Source organism: Misgurnus anguillicaudatus, chromosome 23 (genome assembly GCF_027580225.2).
Source record: "Misgurnus anguillicaudatus chromosome 23, ASM2758022v2, whole genome shotgun sequence".
Lineage (NCBI taxonomy): Eukaryota > Metazoa > Chordata > Actinopteri > Cypriniformes > Cobitidae > Misgurnus > Misgurnus anguillicaudatus.
Window position 1 is genome coordinate 5,165,086 of NC_073359.2, and position 22,057 is coordinate 5,187,142.

Genomic DNA, 22,057 nt, shown 5'->3' on the forward strand with positions numbered 1-22,057 from the left:
ATTCAGTTATCAACCACATTTTTGGAGTCATCACTACATTTGGAGGTGCATCCCAGCAAGACCCACATATGTTTTGTTTTGGTGCTGGTTTGCTGGTGACCACCAGCATAGACCAGCATGGAAATGATGCTTGTCTATGCTGTTTTTTTTTCAGCAGTGATGGCTTTCAATATAAAAGAACTGTATGGATATTTTAATTAAAAGTAACTACTACTTTAACAACAGACACCAGAAAATGTGGAGAAAAATATGCCAGTTAAGTACAAGTACCTCACATTTGTACTATGTGTTCTTATGACATTATCTGCACTTTGATATTACAGTGGCAAAACCTGGGATGACACATGGGAGACCGCCAGCGAATTCCAACACAAGTCCCACATCCCAACCAGCTTTCAGCATGACGGCCTACACCTTTTTATTATCAAGCACCTTTCAATTCTTTTTGATTGTCTTTGCTTGCTGTTCTTTATTAAAGTTTTTGCACAGTACCCAGTCTCTTTTAGTGTTTTTTGTTTTTATGTTTTGAATTTTGTATTTTAAAAACTCTGTATTTGTCATGAACTACACAGCAGACAAGAGGTGTCCCATGCAAGATCATAAGGTAGAGAGTTAGTGCTGTTTGTCATAATGAAATTCCCAAAGGCTTTATATTTAAAGAGTTTTGGAGTGCAGTTTTAGTACAGGTAAGTCTACTTGAACTATGATATGCCAGCCAGGAATAAGTACCACAAAAACTATTTTAAAAAGCTATTTAAATCCCCCTTAAATTTTGTAGTCCTGATTGAAATGTCCAATTACAATATTAGATAAGAGTAACTTTAACATTTATAATTGTTATTAAAAATTTGTTATTTACTTACATTTATTCAGAGTAAAATAATAAAATTTAGTCATATTCAAACATATTTTATATTTGGCTATACAAAAAGCATCTTTTTTATATCAGCCTGCATGCTACAATAACTTAATTTTATTTTCTAAACAAACGTGAAACATTTTGAAATATTGTATTATTTATTTCATATACAGTATATAGATCTGCAACAATTATATCATATTATTTACCTTCAGGTTTATATCAATGAAACCAATTATTTGCTTAGATTACTGAGAAAACTTTTTGTTGTGTGTGTTTGTGCGTGTATAATAAATATACACATTCATAATCGTACCTACAGTGATTTACAGCCGTGCTGATCATTACATCCAGGAAGGACGTGCACGTGATTACCATATATAGACATGTGTGACGTTTCATTGGCGTTAGCAGTACACGCTGTGATTGGACTAACTATAATTCAAAATTAATAAGTGATCCGTTTTGCAAACTTTGTTTTGCTGTGGTTATGACGTTAGTTATACTGTCAGTTGTTGTTAGGTATTGCTATGTTAAAAGAGATTACCCGTTTATCGAGATCCCAACCCTAACCCTATAGTGTACTACACCCTTCTATGAACTACAATTAACAGCGCCATGTTTCCCCGTCCCATCGATAGAATGACAATGGCTTATGGGCAATGTAGTTTAAACACGTTTAGTAATGAAACTAAATAAATACAATCTTTAATGAACAAAATGGCATGTAAATGTGTTCATCATACAAACCCCTATGGCATATTTAAGAGTTAGAATGAAATTTGGTATTTTATTGTGATTACTTTTTAAAATGCTTTTTTAACAGCTTTCCGTGCATGTCAGGAATCTCTGTTCAACATTATTTAGTAAACATATCAAAAAAAGTTGTCCTAACAACTTTTCTCTTTAATAAACTAATCAGACTTTGCTTTACAGCCATTTGAAATTTGCATTATTTTTACATTTCCATGGGCTGTTACTGGGCCCCTGGGAGAGGGAGGACAGTAAAACCTACACAGATCTACCCTCTTCATCATGGATAACAATCTGTGCTGAGTAACATTTTTATCTGAACAATATTTTTATTTCCCACATTTTCCAAATTCATATCTTGATTGTGTTAACTTTTGCTGATAATGTCATTAACATAGGAATTGTTGTAACATCATGTGACAAAGATACATTTAATAAATAACACAGAAAGCAAATTTAATTCTAATTTTGAAAATAATGAGTCCATATCATAATGATTTTCAGGATGAAATTTTTATACAGCACACTACAGTTCAACCCAAACACACAACCCAAAAATATATACCTTGATAAAAGCTGTGAACAGTTGAAAACTCTTTTATAAATATTTATTTATAAAAAAAATAAATGTTTGAACATGACTTTGCATGCAGATGACTTAAATTATCAGCAAATTAGTCAATTCCTTTATTTCTCCCAATCAAATAGTTTCTTCCGAGGCATTTTGTTTATATCAATATTTTATAAGCTTTCGCATGTGAAGTTTTTCCCAATCTTAATGGCAGTGGAATATTAATAGAAAGTCGGATGAGAAGAAATACCTAAAATCTCTAATGTAATACAGTGGTTGAGAGTTGGGGACATCCAAGCACTTTTGGCTTTATCATTTAAAAGATATTAAAAGTTAGATTAATCATTTCTTTGCACATTTAACACACACATCTCTTGTTACCCCATAGGTGGTGTTTATTTTATCAAACAGAGGGTTTGATGTAACACCTGCTAAAAATAGTTTAAACAAATAATAAAATACAATTCTGTCTATATACTAAAGGTGGATGTTGTTTATATATATGCCTATAATAGATGAATGTGTGGATATCTATCCATCCATGATCCTTCATCTAACCATAATTGTATTATGCATCAATGCAAATAGATTTTTTTTAAAAGGGCCGCACAATTAAGACAAAAATTATAATTGTGAGTTATTTCCCCTGATATTGTATTAACAGTTATCACTTTGATTAATAGTATTTACATTGTTTTCATTTAATTATCATTGTATACCTGACTTTGTTACAACTAACCCCGCTGTGTAAAAATGTTTTCAATCCCAGCTATCAGTTACTAGGAGTTGCTAAAATGTTTTAGTGATTCAAATAATATAAGGTTGGATTTGGTGACTTACACACCCAACTCAGAAATTGAAAAACCATAAAACACTTACTTCCATGCCTCCAAAACACTCTTTGTTCAATATATTAAACAAATTCATGTTCTGTTAGAAAAAGACCAGAAGCACAGATTGTCTGGCCCTGTATAAAAATATGTAACTGTGTTACAATCAATCCCATGTTTGTTTGTGCCCCGCTCACTTTAATTGTTGCACTTAATTTCCACCACTGACTAGTTGTAGAAGCATATTGTACATGTATACAGTACATGTCTATTATGTGAATAAAGAGGCTACATAAGGTTATGAAAAGTAGATTTTATTAATTGCTTTATATTGACAGTTAGAAATCTTTGTCCAGAATAATGGAAGGTATCACAGTCTTGTGGATTACAGACCATCACCAGAAATGTCAAAGTCACTGTCGTACTCATCAACTTCTATACAAGAAGTTGATGTTCTCGGCTCCCGACAAAACTTGTAGGTAACAGTCTCTTGCTTGGCGAATCTTAAAAGAGGAACACAATAACTTTAATCAGAAACTTAATAAACAGACATCATTGTTGTGTACAGTATATTTATTAGGGCTGCCCCTATAAGACAACAAAATGTTTGCTGGTCAGAAGAGTCATTGTTTGTCATCAATTAGACAATCACAGATAGCAAGAAACAAAAAACAAATGTTTAATGCACAGCTTCAAACACTGCTAACACACAATTTAAAACATCTAAAACAAACTCTACTGACGTCATTACCTTCTGATATCGGCGAGTATTTGAGATGGCTAAATTGTTAAACGTTTGCTGATGTCTGTGCATGGCCATGAGAGTCAGCATGTCTGCGCGTCCTGCAAACAGAAAATATGATGTCAACATATTCCCCCTATTTATTATATAACTAGTGGAGTATTACACCTGCTAGTGCAGTTGTTTTACCTGCTTTTGAAATGTGTTTTGTGGTCACTGGAATCCTAGAGAGGAAGGCATTGCACTGTTCCACCTCCTCTCCTAGTGTTAATCCACAACCATCCTGATATGCCATACTCCATTTCACCTGGTTAAAATAAATAAAAAGATCCAGATGTTTGCCGATGTTCAATTAGTTTTCTATTGCATAGCAACGTTTTCTTACCTCACATTTAAAATCATGGGCTTTGGCATGAAATACTTCATGTTAAAGGAATGGCTTCATGTTAAAGGAACTTGGGGGGTGTGATTGCTCGCAGCACCTGAGAAGCCCCATGGTGAGGAGCAGCGAGTTCGCTCACCATACATTCACACGAGACAGAAGCGTTAACACTTGACGAAAAGCTTGTTTGAAACGTGGCCAAGACAATCACCGTGGCCGCAACACATGCTCCGGTCTACCATAAACTTAATTGGCTGGCTCTGCCTAGGATATTTGCATAAGACAATCTGATTGGCTGACGCACACTTTGCCGCTTGAAAAGTTGAGAAATGTTCAACTTCTACAGCGAGCATCGTCACCCATTAAAAGTGAATGGTAAGCGTTAACGCTTACGCCCTGTGTGAATGTAAAGTCAGATTGAGCTAATCACTCTGCCCAAGTAGCAGTGCTTCGTCTTCTGAGAATATAGTTCCCAGTATGAATATGGTTAAAAGAACGCTGTGTCTCATATGACCTTGTTATTTGTACACGCTGTAACTATACATATCACAACATATAAATAGGAAAACGTTGGCGATATTATGTCACTTATTGGGAGCAGTATGCTAGCTGGAGCCATTTCCTTCCAGTCTTTGTGCTAAGCTAAGCTAGCGGTGGGTGCGTCAGACAGAGTTACAGCATGCACAGAAATGAAAAGGGTATGTATGGACTTATCTAACTCTGGGGGATACAGTGAATAAGCTAAAATCCCAAAAAGTCTGTGTGTTCCTTTCAAAAAGTGCTGGAGCTCTGAACAGTTTTTTGCAACTCTTTGAAGGTAGGGCCAATATTTGCAGGTTACATCCATAAAAAAGTCATATGTCTTCTGGCAATCTTTTCTTGCAGGTATAGGGGATGGGCAAAAATCTCCACCCTGTACATATTTAAAGCACAGAGCAGCACTCCGTGCCAACATACCACAACTCCAATCCCTCCTCGTCTATCTTGCTTGCAGTTTTTGGGAGGTCTCTCTGGCTGCTGACCACTCCCCTCCACAAACACCTCTTCCACTGACCTACAATATGGAAAATGGTGAAAATAAGACTTTCCTACACAAACTATTCAATAAGAGGATATTGTAGTCCTATAGTGTAATTATCATCTACAATTTTACAAGTTTGGTAATATCCTCATCCTTAGCTATGAAGATGCCTTCAAAGATGTCCGGTTCCTCAGATCTAAAAAAAAAGGGGCAAAACAATTTATGATAACTTATTGTCTAGGTTTACTTGATGCACATTAAAAAGCTAAGTAAGGTAACTATATACAGTAAGATTGTATTTGTTAACAATTAGTTAATGCATTAGCTAACATGAACTAACAATGAACAATCCTTCTACAGCATTTATTAATCTTTGTTCATGTTAATATCTGCATTTACAATACATTTATAAAATTAAAGGTAACTGTTAACATGAATTAATGCACCATGAACAAACATTAATAACTGTACTGACATAAACTAACATTAACAATAATTTTATTAACAATTAATACATGATGAAAAACGATACTGTTAATTGTTTGTTTATGTTAGTTAATGCATTTACTAATGTTTACTAATACAACATAATTGTAAAGTGTTACTATTTACTTCTTAATACAAACACTGTGTTACAAAGTTTGGAGTAGCTAACAGCATTCTTTAAACTATATTACTTGTGGTTTCCATCTACTGAAACAACAAGCATATCTGCGGTGCATGCAAATGAAGTCTCTTACTTGAATATATTGTCCACCTTGAATCGCAAAGCCAAAAAACGTTTCTGAAAACTGTCTGCTGAGATCTTGCCAGTCTATTAAAAATAAGGAAATCAACAGCTAATAATGTGCAATAAATACATTAGCACCAAGCAGCTTTTCAACCTACAATTTTAATATATTATCAATACTGTAGGATAAATACTCACACAACCAAAGCAGACAGTTCGCTGATCCAGCATTCTTAAAAATGCTTGACAGGACAGTCCTGGTGCCGCCATCTTCATTTCTTCAAATGAAAACAAGATATCTATTGCATAAATTGTGGCAAAATGAAGGGTTGCCGGCCAGTAGCCATTTCTGTTTAGGTATTTTTTACCATTTATACATTACTTTCTACTCTTCATACATTACTAAAATGTTGAAATCAATTATAAAAAGATTTTTAAGATTCTACTATAACAGAACAAAACAAAGTTCTTCAGATTCTTACCATTAATTGTGACCACAGCAACTCTTTCCTGGACAGACCCTTAATGACTCTGGTGAACAACCACAGATTTTGTCAGACATTTTCACAGGTACAAGCCGCATTGAAAAACATCAGTGGAGGACAATTAAGATCATTTTTTTTTGACTGAGTAATATAAGATTGTAATGGTGGTGTAGCACATTGCTGAAAAAGTACATGAGATATGCTTAAAATGCTGAGTGAAACGGAGTATCCACATAAATTCAACACCAAACAATGAGACAAAAAGGTACAATTGAAATAGTAGCATTTTACTGTAGTTTAACTATTCTGAAAATGATATATGTTGTATATACAACAATATGTACATACACAAAACTTACCACAATGGGAAAGAGCCTTATCCACCACAGCAGTTGTTGGAGGCAATGGCTGGAAGAATCCAGCAGTCATGGCATCTCTGCTATGGAGGACATGATGACGTCAAATTCAGCACAGAAGAAGGGACGAGGTCGTCAGTCACAACACTGGATAACAGCTTGGGCTTCTCCCACACTCTGGCAAATGTGCTGCCACATTTTCTTGTGCCACAGCCGTGTTCAGCAGACAGGGTCTCTCTGTCCTCCACCTCTCTGAAAAGAGAATTTGTGTGTGCTCCAGTTTGAGGAAGCCTGAAGAGGATCTCTTGGGGTTCCAGGAGGTGATGCGTCATTACTTGAGAAATCGTTCAGTGAATACACTCTGTTAAAATAGTATAGAGTATACAAAAACAATACTTTTATATTTTCCTTTATGTTCATATATTTACAGCATTTAATTGTACTTCATGGAATGGCTTTGAGTGTAAAAGGTCCAGCATTCTATCAAATTTAAGAAAAGAAACGTATTTACCTTATAACCCACTGTCATATTCTGTAATTTAAACACATTGAAGTACACACCAACAGTCTCTGGAGCAAAGGCCACCTCACAATGAGTGTCAGGAGCATTGGGAGGATCAGTGTTCCGAATGTGATCAGCTTTAGAGGATAAAAACATCACAAAGCAACATTTATCTGTAATATACAATAAAGTATACATACATACAAAATTCCAACTTGTCCCAAGGCTAGCGGCACAGTCTAGTTACCAGTCTGAAATGGTGCAAGCTCTTTGTTTAAATGTCTTGTTTTTACTGTGTTTTGAAGCTTTGATTGTGTTTACAGTGTGCAATATAACATTCAGTGTGTTTATGTTTCACATGTAAATAACATATAATATATGAATATATATATAAAAATATATATTTAAAATATAAACAATGCTTACCTTTCTTTTGTTGATTCCTGCTTGACCTTGGCCTTGCATAGACAATATTTCCATCAATGTCTCTTTTTCTCCAATGCACCCTCGGCTCAGGTGTCTTTATTGGTGCTGCTGCCTTTCTTGCAGTTCACCAAGAAAGTCATCAAGACTTTGGAGCTCATCCTTTAGTTCTTGACCATCAACCAACTTATCCAAGATCAAGAGATGTTCTTGGAGTTCTGAATGGATGGACATGGTGATGAGCAGAAACACAAACATATAGAAACACTCAAGACAGAGAGCACTACAGAAAGACTGACAAGTACAGTTTAACAAGACAGACACAGACGTAAAATGTAAGTGTGTGCGTGTGTGTGCACATACATTTTACATCAGTATTCTTTTCATCTGTGTGGGAAAATTGAAAATTAAGCTCAAATCTATGTGACATTGATTTTAAACAGTTAAACTTGTATAATGTATACTGATCGTGTTGGCTAAAATTGGCTTTAATTATTTCATATTAAAACATGATGAGCCACAATAGGTGCTGTTATGAATTAAGTTGTATTGTTTAATTATAGATCATATCTGACCGTTTATTGTATAATTTTGTGTGGATTTTAAATAATTACTGGGCTGGAAAACAAACCAATCTGGCAACACTGTTCTTCGTCTGATCATGTTGGCTAAAATTGGCTTAATAGTTGCGAGCTAGTGTAATATAGGTAACATATCACTACTGAAATCTTGCATTTCCCTGAATCTTGCATGATTAGTTACCTTATTTGCGACAGAATGAATTATAGCTATTTTGCTATTAGCCTACTGCATATGTGGTGCAACGAAGTTATTTTTAATTACTTCTATTATTTACCATCCTAAGATCGCTACCGTATACATTATAATGTTCCAAACACAACTTATTGTTACGATTAAAATTTTTTTGCTCTGTAAATGTAAGAATTACCTTCATCTCAACTTCCGAGTTGAAACAGCCATGGACCTTCGTCTCATTCGATGACGTCACAGTTATTACAGGACTTTAAATAAACAAATTAATAATTAAACAACTTATTAATTAATCGAACACAAGTAAAATGTATATTTAGATCTATATTTATTAACATCAACGATCATTTGATAAAAATTATTTAACACCCAGCATGCATCACGTCTAATAAGCAATACATGATCAGAAAACGCTTAAAATACTTAATCTCACGCGCCGTGGAGCGTTGTTAAACTCACCTCTAAAAGGTTGTCTTACATGCAGTTGAACGCTGTTTTAATAAAACTCCTCTCTGAATGTTATTTTACCCACATTTGAGCGTTGTTAAACTCACTGCTGAATGCTATTGATCCTGCAGTTGAGAACTCACCGGAAACAGCTGTTGACTGCGAGGGACTTTTAACATTAAAAAACAGTTGAAAATGACCAGATAAATATTGACTTGCGCTGGCATAGATCGTTAATTGTTGCCGATTCCTATTTATTCTTATATATTGCAGTCTTGATAAGATCTTGTGAATAAATGTTTAGCTTCCCTACTGCAGCCCGACTGGCAGAAAAAATCGTGCTATATGCACGAAAGATCCATCCAATTGAAATACATTAGTTTAAAAAACGTGCTGGAATTACGAAAATAACGAAATAAACGTGTTCCTGCCACGAATAAATAGATTAAATTTCTTGACCAAATCACGAAATGCCGTGAGACTGGGTTGCACATTGCACTTCTAAAGGTTCTAAACACAAAATTTTACCGTGATTGAACGATTATTACTACGCAAATTTAAGGATTGTTCCCGTCTATATTGATGTCTGTTCTACTTACCAAGTGTAAAATCGCAATGGATCGCGCCTTACAGTGACGTCAGCGGTAGTAATTGTTGGATTTATTAATAAAAAAAATAAAAAAAAATCTATCAATAAACTAACCAACCAACCAACCAACCAACCAACCAATAAATAAATAAACAAACAAACAATTAAATAAATATAATGTAAAATGTTAATTGCATTGCATTGCGTTTGCAATGATTAATCATTGAATAACCAAACATAATCGCAGCACATTAAAAACAGTATGACAATCCCTGCCATAACTAATTTATTGTAGCAAATTCTTTATTTTTATGCTTATTTTATTCCTATTTTTGTTCTCATTTTACCCGTGCTTAACACGTCAAATGTCAACGCCGCAGGCGTTCCTATAGAAGTCATTGGGAAACCCAGGACGTCAAAAAATAACGCTAAAGGGGTACCCTGTGCGTATAGTATTGACGCAAAGGGCTCCTGACCAAGCGTCAATATGTTACGAGTTGGGAGTGAGGATGTGTTGTTGTATCATGTACTAAATAGGATTTAGAAAGTAATTAGTAATAATTAAATACTTTTTGGAGTAATTTGTAAAGTAATTTAATTACATGATTGAAGATGTAATTAGTAACTAGTAATTAATTACTTTTTTGAGTAACTTACCCAACACTGGTATTGTCATTTTGAAACTGCAACATAACAAATTTTGACAATGATACTTTAACTTCTCTTATCCAAAAATAGGCAAACATGTTTGCTGAAGGCTAATCCAGTAACTATAAAACTACATAAGAATAACAATGTTTGACTTCATTGACAGAACAATTTCTCACCAGCTTATGAAAGCGTTTCTCTCTCTCTTTCTGTCTATCTGTCTGTCTGTGATCTCTTTCCACCCTCCTCTCTTCCTATTTGCACTGACAGTTATCACACATAAGGATATTTTAATGTAAGAGATTGGGGATTCACATTTTATAACGGTCTATCAATGTATTTCTGAGGTAAAATCATTGCGAATTTCAAATGCATATGGACAAAACATAAGCTACCTAACTAACTATATACTTTCTCACCTTCTTTTCTGACGTCTTTAAAAATATAAATCGTATATCCATCTATAAAAAAGTATATATGCGACAATGTATATGTTTTAAAGTTATTAAATGTACTTTAAATACAACCTTACCAATGACCAATGAGGCAGACTAGACCAGAGCACCACAGTAAGTTAGACGTTAGCCATGCAGATAATATATCAGTTGACGCTATTTAAAAGTATTTACATCACATACCTATAAATATACACTTACAGTAATAAAGAAGGCACTGTAATAATAAAGACACTTTGAAAATGCGTTAACTGTGGGGAGATTCAGCATATTATTTTGCCTTCAACACGCATCTTTTATTCATTTTCAGTTGAGTGGGGGACCGGAGAATTAAAGCTGAGTGCCGCCACCTAGCGTCCTGGATGAATTCATTTTACAGATCTGAAAAGATTCGGGGCTTTTGACAAAACATTCGGGGCTTGAGCCCCATAATACACCCCCCCCCCCCCGCTCCGCCCCTGGGAACTAGCTTAAAATCTGACATACTTTTAACAAATATATAATAAATTGAAGTATTTCAGTATAACACAAAACTGTGTTTCATACCTTGAATGTGTAACAGCAGGATCAGTGATGAGAGTCTGAAGTTCATGATTTCTCTTTGTAGAAACTCACATATACCAGCTACAAAACATTAAACAAGAACTTTTCTTATTGCTGATAAAAACACAATGTTAGTTTGACTGTGACTTTTTCACTCGGATGCAAAAATACGTTGTGCACATGCGCAGAACATTTGCGCTCCAAGTTGATGTATTATATTTATGAATCTCGTCACAGAAACACGCAACAACAACAGCATTAATGGAGTCACACGCTGTACTAAATTCTGCAGCGTTTGTTTATACTTTTAAAACATTAGGCTACTTAAAGCAATAAAATAGCGTTGTGACTTTTGAAAAGTGTGTTTTTATCACCTATATCGGAAAACTTCCTAAAAACAACTCCAACTCAGTTTTGACTTTTATACAGAGTAACCCCCCAGTCACATTAGTTACAAGCGACAGAGACAGAGCGACAGGCTACCATTCATTTTCAATAGAAGTGGCTGTTTGCCAGCGACAAGCGACGAGCTCGCCGCTGAGCGAGCAAGGCGGGGCCAAAATAGACAAGCAGGCTATTTTATGCAAATGCTGAGCGATGCGACAGATTTAGTCAGATTTACAAATTTTTGTGCATGTTAACATAGCCATTGTGAAAAAAAATATCTAGCACTAGCAACCTCCCCAAATATATCTAGTTATCAGTAAATGGTCAGTGAGCTAAACCTTTAGGAAAATTTTAATTGTCAACTTCAGCTTAATTGTCAAACTAAACATTATAAAAGCTGTTTTAATTTTACCTTAGTAACTCTTTAACAAAAGTCTAGATGGTGGATGATCACGAGATGGTGCCTGCAGGGTCAGTGGAAAATCTGAGCTGGGTTCATCCCCGTTGCACAACGTTTATTAAACAGAAACAGATGATGTGTTGAACTGTGAACACCCTGTTGTGATGACGCAAGAGTTGCAACTACGGTAGCTGAGAGGCCATTCTTTGTGTTCTTTTTAAAATCTGAAGCCTGATGAAATCATTAAATGTGTGTTTAATACTGTAAAATACCCTCAATGTTACAGTCACTGACCTTACCGTCCAGAATGAAAGACAACATTCCAACTTGAACCCATTGAGCGATCTGTCTCTTTACTACGGCGTGGTTTTATACATCTTGCCGCTGATTGGGCCGACATTAGTAATGATTTCACTCAGTCATTAATTAAGTCACATGACATCTCGCAGTGTGACTGGGTTGCCTGTCCCAAACAGAGAAAATGTCCTGTGGATATGCTGGGATGTACAGCGCGTTTCTCAGCATCGCTTTGACGCGTCGTCCCGTGTAGTCAATCAAATATACCTCCGCGTCTCCTCTTTGCTTTGCGACCCCGTTACACCGAGTGCCGTCAGCCAATTCCAAGCAATGTGTGTTGGCCTGAAAACTGCTCCTCTGTCAAACCTCTGAAACTTCTCGATGTCCGTGATGATGTGGGAAGTTGCACCTGCATCCACCATTAGGCCTTTCCTCTTGGTAGTTTGTACCCGCATCTCAGCATCGCTAGCCCGAAAAGCATACTCCTTGTCACTTGGCTCTGCGGAAACTTTTTGTGCATTGTCCCGCTGCCTTCCCCGTCTGCACGTTGCGTCGCGGTGACTGTTACTTTTACACTGACTGCACCACTGTTTAAGCTGACATGTTCTTGCTTTGTGGCCTCTTGTACCACACTTGAAACAAACAATGTTTGTACCAGCACCACAAACAGCTGTACCCACAAAATCGGTTTTTCTTCCAGGCTGCGCACCAGCTTACATAACATTGTCCTCGGATACGGTTGTCCGCATATTTTCCATGTCTTCATAACTTCGAAGCCTCGTCTTAAATTCTGCAAAACTCAATTAATCATCTCTCTGGCTAACATGAATGGCAAATGGCTTAAATGTCTCTGGAAGTCCTTTCAGAACCATTGCTATTAAAAGTCCATCACTCAGATTCTCACCTGCGTTCCTCAAAGCGGTGATTGCGGTCTCAGCCCTGATGACATAATCAGTAACACACTCACTGGGCGACTTTTGCAATGACGTTAGCTCTGTGTATAAGCTAATCACTCTGGGCTTTCCTTTGCCAGCATAATATTCCCGAAGAATCTTCAATGCTGCTCTTCCATCGTCTGCTGCTTCCCTCATAACCAGCGACAAACTTTTGTCATCCAGGAACTGTATTAGCTCTGCATAGGCTTCGGCGTTTTTCGCCGTATCTTCCTCGTCTTCCTCAAAAGACTCGCTTAAAATAGTCTCTTTCAGTCCTTGTAAATAAAGATGACCCAAAAACTTTGTCTCCCGTAGCTCGTAGTTTTTCTCATCTCCGTCAAAGACTAATCGAGACCAGCGGCTCGTCGCGGTTTCTTTTTCTCTTCTTTTCATGTTAAAAGAATCAGGTACACGCTATCCGTCGCGACTTTCACCCGGCGTCTTAACACTCAAACGTTTCTACTTTAACTCCGCTCTGGGCCCATAACCTGTTAACAGATACGTTCAAATAAGACAAGAAGATACGTTTCACTATCAGCCATGCAGTCGTTCTGACTGGCGCATTTTTATTAAAACAAAAGAAACACCTGATTTCACTCAGTCATTAATTAGGTCACATGACATCTCGCAGTGTGACTGGGTTGCCTGTCCCAAACAGAGAAAATAAACAAAAATACAAATACATATACAAATACAAATGAGAGCATACAATTTATAGATCTCAACACTGACACACCCACCAAACAAGAGAAAACGCTTCTAAAACCTGTTGCACGCCGTTGCACACCGTTTCTAGGAAACATGTTGTTCAACCCGGAAAACGCAGCAAAACGTTGCGCACCTGTGTGAGCTTGAACGTGCCCCTGGGTATCTCCCATCCATTCCATATCCGTTTTAAAATGAAAAAACGGAAAACGATCAACCAGTTGTATTTTCATTTATCATTTCCATTTATAAAATGAAAAAAGAAAACTAGGAATTGGCTACATTTTTCTATTTTGTTTCTCAGTTCTTACTAAGAAAAGTCTTAGGCACGTTCACATTATAACTATATAGGCTACATTTACTATAACTTTATGCATATTATCTCACGCGTGTATGTATTACATATTTCCTGTAATAAAAACTTTTGTTTAAATGTCATTGAATGCGTAAATATGCTGTTCTTGATGCATTTACACAGCGGGTAACAGCAGATGTCCTCAATGCTGCACTTCACGTAACTCTAAACAGTGAATCTAGTAATTTGTGTATCTAATATCTTATCTTTTGGCGTAGTCAATGTAATAGAATAAAAAAACTGAAAGTTTTTAGCAGCTATAGTGCTGGAGCTGGAAGGCAGGTGAAGTTCTGCACACCCTTCAAACAGAAGGGGATAGAGTGACCTCTGCTGGTTGAGCTTCCACAAAGCAAGAAGGGCTATAAATAATGTTACAAAACTAAAATGTGAATTAAATAATAGAAACTTATAAATAAATACTCTACCTGCTATCCTAAACTACATATAAAATGAGTGCACTTGTCTTAATCTAAAGTTACAGGTCACCAATTCTCTTACAAATGTTTAATTTTTATTTCAGTTAACTAAAGTGTTTTTTCACACCCGCACTGGGTTGTACTAAATACGTTATATAAAATCCAGCCTGAGAATAGCAATAACACACTCTTATAACAGATAAACGTCTTTATAAGCTTAAAACTTTTAATAAGTGCTTTAAAGGAATAGTCTACTCATTCTCAATATTAAACTATGTTATTACCTTAACCAAGAATTGTTGATACATCCCTCTATCATCTGTGTGCGTGCACGTAAGCGCTGGAGCGCGCTGCGACGCTTCGATAGCATTTAGCTTAGCCCCATTCATTCAATGGTACCATTTAGAGATAAAGTTAGAAGTGACCAAACACATCAACGTTTTTCCTATTTAAGACGAGTAGTTATACGAGCAAGTTTGGTGGTACAAAATAAAACGTAGCGCTTTTCTAAGCGGATTTAAAAGAGGAACTATATTTTATGGCGCAATAGCACCCCTGTGAGCACTTCGACTCGGCGCAGTAACACCCTCCCTCTCCCATTTAGTCAGGGGGCCAATTCTGAAAAGGGCTTCCGTTAAGACTTTTGCGGACATGTTTTGGTACAAGCTGTCACCCTATGTTAGAAGACACCTATAGGTAAGAGATTAGGGTGGTTGTCAAGCTGAATTATTATTTTTTTTACTTGTGCAAGCGATTTCAGGACAATTTTTTTGGTTTCCAGCTCAACTCGACAATCCAACAATAAATGTTAAAATCTCCACAACCACAAGGCCCATATACATAAAAATGGTATCAAATGAAAGCAAACACTCATGGGATGTCTGCTGAAGTGTCAGAATGAACATTTATTGTACAATGTAAGAGAAAACAGAACTAGAACATGAAAAAAACTATCTCCGCCTAAAGAGAACCAGTTTTCAAAGTGAATATCAGCTTGGAAACATAACATAGTATCCCAAAAGTTCTATTTATCAGTACCCCTATCTATGGGAATGAGTCAAGCCAAGTTTAAAGCTTGTAGGGAGAGACAGTGCAATGATGCACAAGTTATACAACTTTAATGTCAAGCCGAAATGTAGAACTGTAGATGGTGGTCTATGGTGCTATTTGACTTCATTAATGAACCAGGTTGTAACACATACTATATTTAATTGACATATCACTATAGTTAATAATTCTATCCTAACATAACTGTTCTCTCACTTCTTTGGGGTTAGGGGTTAGTAACTAGTTGTCTGGATTTTAAACTTTATACATACACACGTGAGGAAGATCTTCATTTATGTCTGGACATTGAGGAAGCATTTATCTTTATCGTTACCTAAGAAGAACAATGGAGGACGCACTGGAGGAGGATATTGGAAGTAAGTAACAGTTAATTTATACTATTTATATTTGCTATCATGTAATATGCTCATGGCTTGTGCAGTTCAGCCTACGCACAGTAAGCATCAGCAGACGGCACGCTTCGGATTGAAAAAGTTTTGCATTGTTTACAAACGAGGAAGCGATCTCACGTAATGGCGGATTTCACTGTTGTATGCTGTACAATGTTAAACACAGTTATTCACTTATGTCCTTCATGGCAACTTTCAGTAAGCCTGCACTGCTGTATCTTTTAAGTGTGTGATGTAATATGATTCCATGTTTGCATGCTTATTTACAAACGAGGACGCAATCTCACGTAAAGGTGGATTTCACTGTTGCATGCTGCACAGTGTTAAACACAGTTATTCACTTATATCCTTCATGGCAACTTTCAGTAAGCCTGAACTGCTGTATCTTTTAAGTGTGTGCTGTAATATGATTCCATGTTTACATGCTTATTTACAAACGAGTACGCGTGACCTCCCGTAATGGCGGATATCTGTTACATGTTGTACAGTGTTAGACACAGTTATTCACTTTCGTATCCTTCATGGCAACTTTGAGTAATGCTGCACTGCGGGATTTGCTGTAAAATGATTCCATATTGTTTACATGCAAGGTAATTCCATACATTGCGCTTTACACGCGACACCGTTTTTATGAGCGCTGCGTTACACGGAGACGCGAGCTCGCGCACATGCGATGTGTTTTTAAAGTTCATACGCGCTTACAGAAACACGTTTAAAACAGAAGCTAGACGATAAGGGGATGGGCATCTGAAAACAGCTTTTTATATAACTAATCACTGCAGATGTTTATCTGAGATGTTCTGAATTTAGTTTGTGTACATGATAGTTTATATGAATGTACTATCAGTGATATTTACCCATCAGTTATATATGTAAGGATATTTCTGTGGACAATTTATGCTAACAGCTGTCCATAACTCTCTTACAGGTCTGCATCCCTCTCATCAGTACGGAAACTATGAAGTGGAAAAACACTTTTTGGACATAAAGTTATATGGTAACATTAGCCACATGACCAGCTCTGTTGTTTATCAGTTTCTTATACAAGTTAAGTTTTTGAATTGAGTTTGTTTCTAAATAAACTGAAAATGTCCTACTGACATTCATCTCTATTTTTATTATATTGTTAACTTCTTAATAAATCTCAAACAAACATGTATACATTTGTCCTCACATTCTTTACTGTAGTTCCCAACATTCCTGCCTCATTATGCAGCTCATTATGCGAGCCTTTGTTTGCTAGCTGTAAATCAATCCTTTCTCGCATACGGCCCCTCTAAACAAAAACTGTCTTACAATTTCTAAATCAATATACTGGTTTATGTGAATGAGTAAGCAGAATGATTTTTACATCATTTTAATGAGAAAACTCTTGACGATTAGATTCTGTTTAGAAAAGTCTTGTTAAAACATGTTTAGTATGGGTTTTGTGGACTTATATCAGTGACTTAAAAATTGTGCTTTTTTAAAAACCACGCATAAACATTTTTCTCTCAAACACACAAACACGTACATACATGTAGCTCATATAATATTTTAGCCCAGTTTGTGCTGAACGCAGTGGTATGAGACACTTGCCATTAATATGTTTAAAGCAACTGAAAAAAGACCAAATGTAAGAGCATGTCAGAACCTCTGACAGTGTCCCAAAATGGTCGGACCCCAGAGGGTTAATGTCCTAATGATCAGCATACTTATTTGTATGTCCCACAGCTGACATGGAACGTTATTAACCTGTTCGGGAACTTCATTTTTTTTGCTCTAACCGGTTCAGGAACGTCAGTTTTAGGGTAGAACCGAAAACCGGAAACGTTAAAATACTGCTTCTGTTCAGAACGAACCAATTGGGAAAAAACCTGTTCAAAGCCCTGGTTTGCAGACAAACTGTTCTTCATGTGCAGCCCGTATGTGGGCAACATTAATCATCAATCCCAGCTGCCGTTGCCACTTTTTCATCATCATCGGGCGACAGTGGCCTAGTGGTTCATGTAGGTTGTCTACAAACCGGAAGGTTGGTGGTTCAATCCCCGGCTCCACTGGACCAAGTGTCGAGGTGTCCTTGAGCAAGACACCTAACCCCAGCTGCTCCCGACAAGCTGGCTGGTGCCTTGCATGGCTGACACCGCCGTCGGTGTATGAATGTGTGAGTGAATGGGTGAATGTGAGGCTAATTGTAAAGCGCTTTGGATGGCCATAGGTCTGTTAAAAGCGCTATATAAATGCAGTCCATTTACCATTTACCATCATGATTAGAAAGTTTGGTTCAGACTGTTGACTCTGCTGTGATCATCTTCTCTGGATCTGCTGCCTCATGCCAAATCACAGCTAGGCTGACACAACAGTGCCCAATGTGGTGTGGTACTCTTGTGGTATTTATTGATTATTATTTTTTAATGATCATGCTTGCACATAAATTGGATTATATTGCACATTTGCCCAAAATTACAGTAGGACATAGAAAATGGAAGCACTTTGGGGGGGATCCGATTTTACCACTTTTAAGAATATAATGTTAAAATGGTCAAAAAAACATTTACTAAGCTGACAACCTGGCTAGAACACATGTTGAGGGGTTAAATATTAATACTGGATAGGTTGTATGCTTGTACCAAAAAGTGTCCGACAAAGGCGAGTCGAAGTACACACAGATGATAGAGGTATGTATCAACAATTCTTAGTTAAGGTAATAACATATTTTAATATTGAAAATGAGTAGACTATTCCTTTAAACTTTCCCATGATAATAAAAAGATCAAGCTGTTGTTATATTCTGAAGAGGAATTCATGATCAGAGTGCAGAATAAGCAAAAGATTTTCTACTGAGTCCTGAATGAAACCTAAATACACTGAAGAGTCGACATCTAGAAGAGACAAAATCATAGCAACTATTTGTAAGTGAAAGAAGATTATCTAAAAAAGCCTTAATAACCTAAAAAAATAGCCATAAAAACAAATGCTTTCCTAACTGCAAGATTAAAGGCAGCCCTGTAATAAAATCTTAACCTAACTAAAAACAGCATTTAGTTCAATAACAGCCTTATAGTGAAGATGAAAGTAGATCAAAGTATCATCTACATAAAGATGCACTATAGCAAAGTTTTTACAGGATTTATGTATTGTGATGTTACAGTTGATATGACACTGACACAAGACTGATGAATGATAAACTCAATACTTCAATTAATAATTCATCTATTTGAACATTATATTATTTACACTGAACTGTCATTAATATGTCACTGTATATGACATCACTGCATCACTGATGTCACTGCTGAGAGACTGTTGCTAGGTGATGATGTCATAAAGAGAGTTGTGACATCACTCCAGTAGTTCTGATGGACAGACAGCTGATCTACTCACAGACCTTCAACATCTAACAATGACAAACACACAGAAAGAGATCATGTTATAAAATCTGACCATTAGTTTATTTAACATACAGATATACAGATTTTCTCACCTCTATTTCTTTGTCATCAGTTTTGTTTTTAGATGAGTTCAATTTATTCATTCTGATGAAAAACCTGTAGGGTCAAAATTCACTCTTACAATCTGAATTCATATCAGAATATTCACTGTATGTTATGCAGTTTTAAGTTTTACTTGATATTTTTACTTACCAGATCCATACAGCTCCTATAATGAGAAACTGAGGCAGAAACACCAACAGAGTGACAAACACTGAGCTGTACACTACTACTTCAGTGGCTTTGTCCATTTCTTCATTGTTTCGGTCAGTTGTTTCATTGTTTCTGTCCATTGAATCTGAAGAAAGACAAACCTCAGAAACTTCAGAACATATCTTTACTCTTCATCTTCATTACAAAGACTCATGATGTTAAAATCAATACAGTAAATCTATCAGGTAGATCACCTGAATGCAGGTATGAGAGGCTGTGCTACATTATAAATATCATCACAACTGAAGAGAGCAATGACCTTTAACCCATGACTTACAGACTGTCACAGAGACAAATGAATAAAATCTTTTAATAAAACAAATTTTTTAAAAATTGAAAATAATAATGACACAAATGTTTCTTTCATTATGAGATATACTGAAGTGTTTGACATATAAACTATAACTGCTACAATATTAATGATCAGCTATGAGTGCTGCACAGTGAAAGTAGCTCAGTGATGATGTCATAGCTGAGAATAAACCAATCAGCATCAAGGACTGAAACTCTCTCTTATATAATTTCATCAGATGTATGATGAGATGTTGTGTTACCTCTTACAGTACAGGAATACTCTTGTAGCTCCTCACTGTTGATTGAGTCCAGGTACAGCTTGTTTAATAATCTCAATCCATCTGTTACCTGTTGTCCATTCTTATACCAGATGTAAGTATGTTTGTTATCCAAAGTGCATTCAGCTGAACAGCTTAATATCACTTTTTCTCCATCTATCACAGGGTCTGGACTGTTTCTCACCTGTGTACCTGAGATTTCATATGACAGAGTTCACATAAACTACTTTTTAAAGTTAGGCCTGAAATGTTTGATTCCACTCAATTCAGTATGATGTGAACAATGGCAAGATAATGCAGTCAAACACACACATACAGATAAAATATATAAAGTGAACACAGCTTAAATTGCTTTAAATAAAAGCATCTGTCAAACACACGAGTGCAACATAAATATACAGTCAACATTTGAAGTGGATCAAAACCTTTTTGTCTAAAAACAACTTTGATTAACTTTTTTGATCAACGCCAAATGTTGATTAGTGTATTTGTTTTAAATCTGAAGACTTCTGTGATGAGTGTCCTCAACATCAACATAAAGTCTTAATCAACTTTGCAAGTTTGTCATAAATCGCACACTTAGAGAGAACGTGTAACAACTCATAAAACCAGTTTATACCAGCTTCAGTTTTAATACTGGATTAGACTGGTAAGTGCTGGTTTGCTGCTTGCCTGGCTGCTTGACCAACATATTTACACTATTTACCAGCATCCGATCAACCATTCTTGCAAGCTGGTAAACTGGATAGTCCAACTAATGAAGCCATTCAGATACAGCAGCATCATATATGCAGTACAAAACACATTATATTATTTTCAACATGGACAACCGTAAAAAAGTGTAAAATTCACAACATAAACATCATACAGTGTTTAGACGAGATGACATTTCAGATGATTTACTAAAATGATTGATAGCATTGATATTTGAATATTTAAAATGTAATCTACTCATCGTTTAACAAAAGATAAAAAAATTGTAAGGACCCTAAAACAGTAGCATAAATATATTCATCAAATCTGATCAGTGAAAGCAGCTTTACAGAGAGTTTATTATGAGCAGTTACCTGTAACAGTAAGAATGACTCCAAGAGAACCAGAAACTTCATCTGATGTGTTAGTGATGATGTTGAAGTAATAATATCCAGAATCACTCGTGTTGACGTCTTTGATTCTCAGTGTGTTTCCCAGATACTCCACACGACCAGCAAACTGATGAACCTCACGCAGATCTCTGAATTCCCCATGAAGATAATGATAGTAATGCCAGTATGTTTTATTTACTGTATATCCAGTGGGATGTGAGTATGAAGAGTGAATATCTACTGTTGATCCCACTAAAGCACAAACTCTTCTAGAGGTGTAAGTCACACCCCAACAGCTACTGTTAGAAAGACCTGAAAGAGTCACAAAATACTGCTGTAACATTCACAATCAATTACAAACACACTCATACTGTATATGAATCAACAAGAAAACTGCAAAGTTTGTTCTTCCATTTTAATTTAAATATTTTATAAATGTCAGACTCACACACAGATGAAGAGGGAACTGAAACAGACTCAATGCAGTAATAACTGTCAGTGTTTTCATTGGATGACACAAATATGGTTTGGTCAAATGATACATGTTCTCCATTCTTGTACCAGTGGTAATCATATTCAGATGTTAAAGGGCAGGAGGAATCACAGCTCAGGTTTACTCGCTGTCCTGTAGATTCAGGATTCATCTTCACCTGTAAAA

The 22,057-nt window shown here is 36.2% G+C and overlaps 2 protein-coding genes across 13 annotated transcripts in view; both read right to left on the reverse strand.

Annotated features, from left to right (window-relative positions):
• Nucleotides 1-22,057, reverse strand: part of LOC129453072 (sialoadhesin-like) — a 205,736-nt gene that overhangs the window by 147,569 nt on the left and 36,110 nt on the right. The gene's annotated exons all lie outside the window — the stretch shown is intronic.
• LOC129429840 (uncharacterized) lies at nt 3,312-9,544 on the reverse strand. Of its 10 annotated transcripts, none has more exons than XM_073861546.1 (14): nt 9,016-9,543; nt 8,604-8,676; nt 8,018-8,041; nt 7,658-7,872; nt 7,241-7,368; nt 6,733-7,090; nt 6,371-6,419; nt 6,087-6,166; nt 5,899-5,972; nt 5,283-5,354; nt 5,095-5,191; nt 3,945-4,062; nt 3,757-3,856; nt 3,312-3,516 (listed from the first exon to the last, which is right to left on the reverse strand). In XM_073861546.1, exons 8-14 carry the CDS (start codon nt 6,162-6,164, stop codon nt 3,399-3,401), a joined length of 657 nt encoding a protein of 218 aa, XP_073717647.1. In that variant the 5' UTR covers nt 6,165-6,166; nt 6,371-6,419; nt 6,733-7,090; nt 7,241-7,368; nt 7,658-7,872; nt 8,018-8,041; nt 8,604-8,676; nt 9,016-9,543; the 3' UTR covers nt 3,312-3,398. The 10 variants fall into 10 exon arrangements, with proteins under 10 accessions (XP_073717647.1, XP_073717646.1, XP_073717645.1 ...); XM_073861545.1 differs by having other exon boundaries at nt 8,885-9,543; XM_073861544.1 differs by having other exon boundaries at nt 8,604-9,543.

Coding starts and splice junctions, on each gene's coding strand:
- LOC129429840 (XM_073861549.1), bottom strand. CDS start 6,164: ATGAAGATGGCGGCACCAGGACTGTCCTGTCAAGCATTTTTAAGAATG. Junction 5,355..5,898: donor AAGGTGGACAATATATTCAA/GTAAGAGACTTC, acceptor CTTTTTTTTTAG/ATCTGAGGAACCGGACATCT. Junction 4,063..5,094: donor GAGGAGGGATTGGAGTTGTG/GTATGTTGGCAC, acceptor TATTTTAACCAG/GTGAAATGGAGTATGGCATA.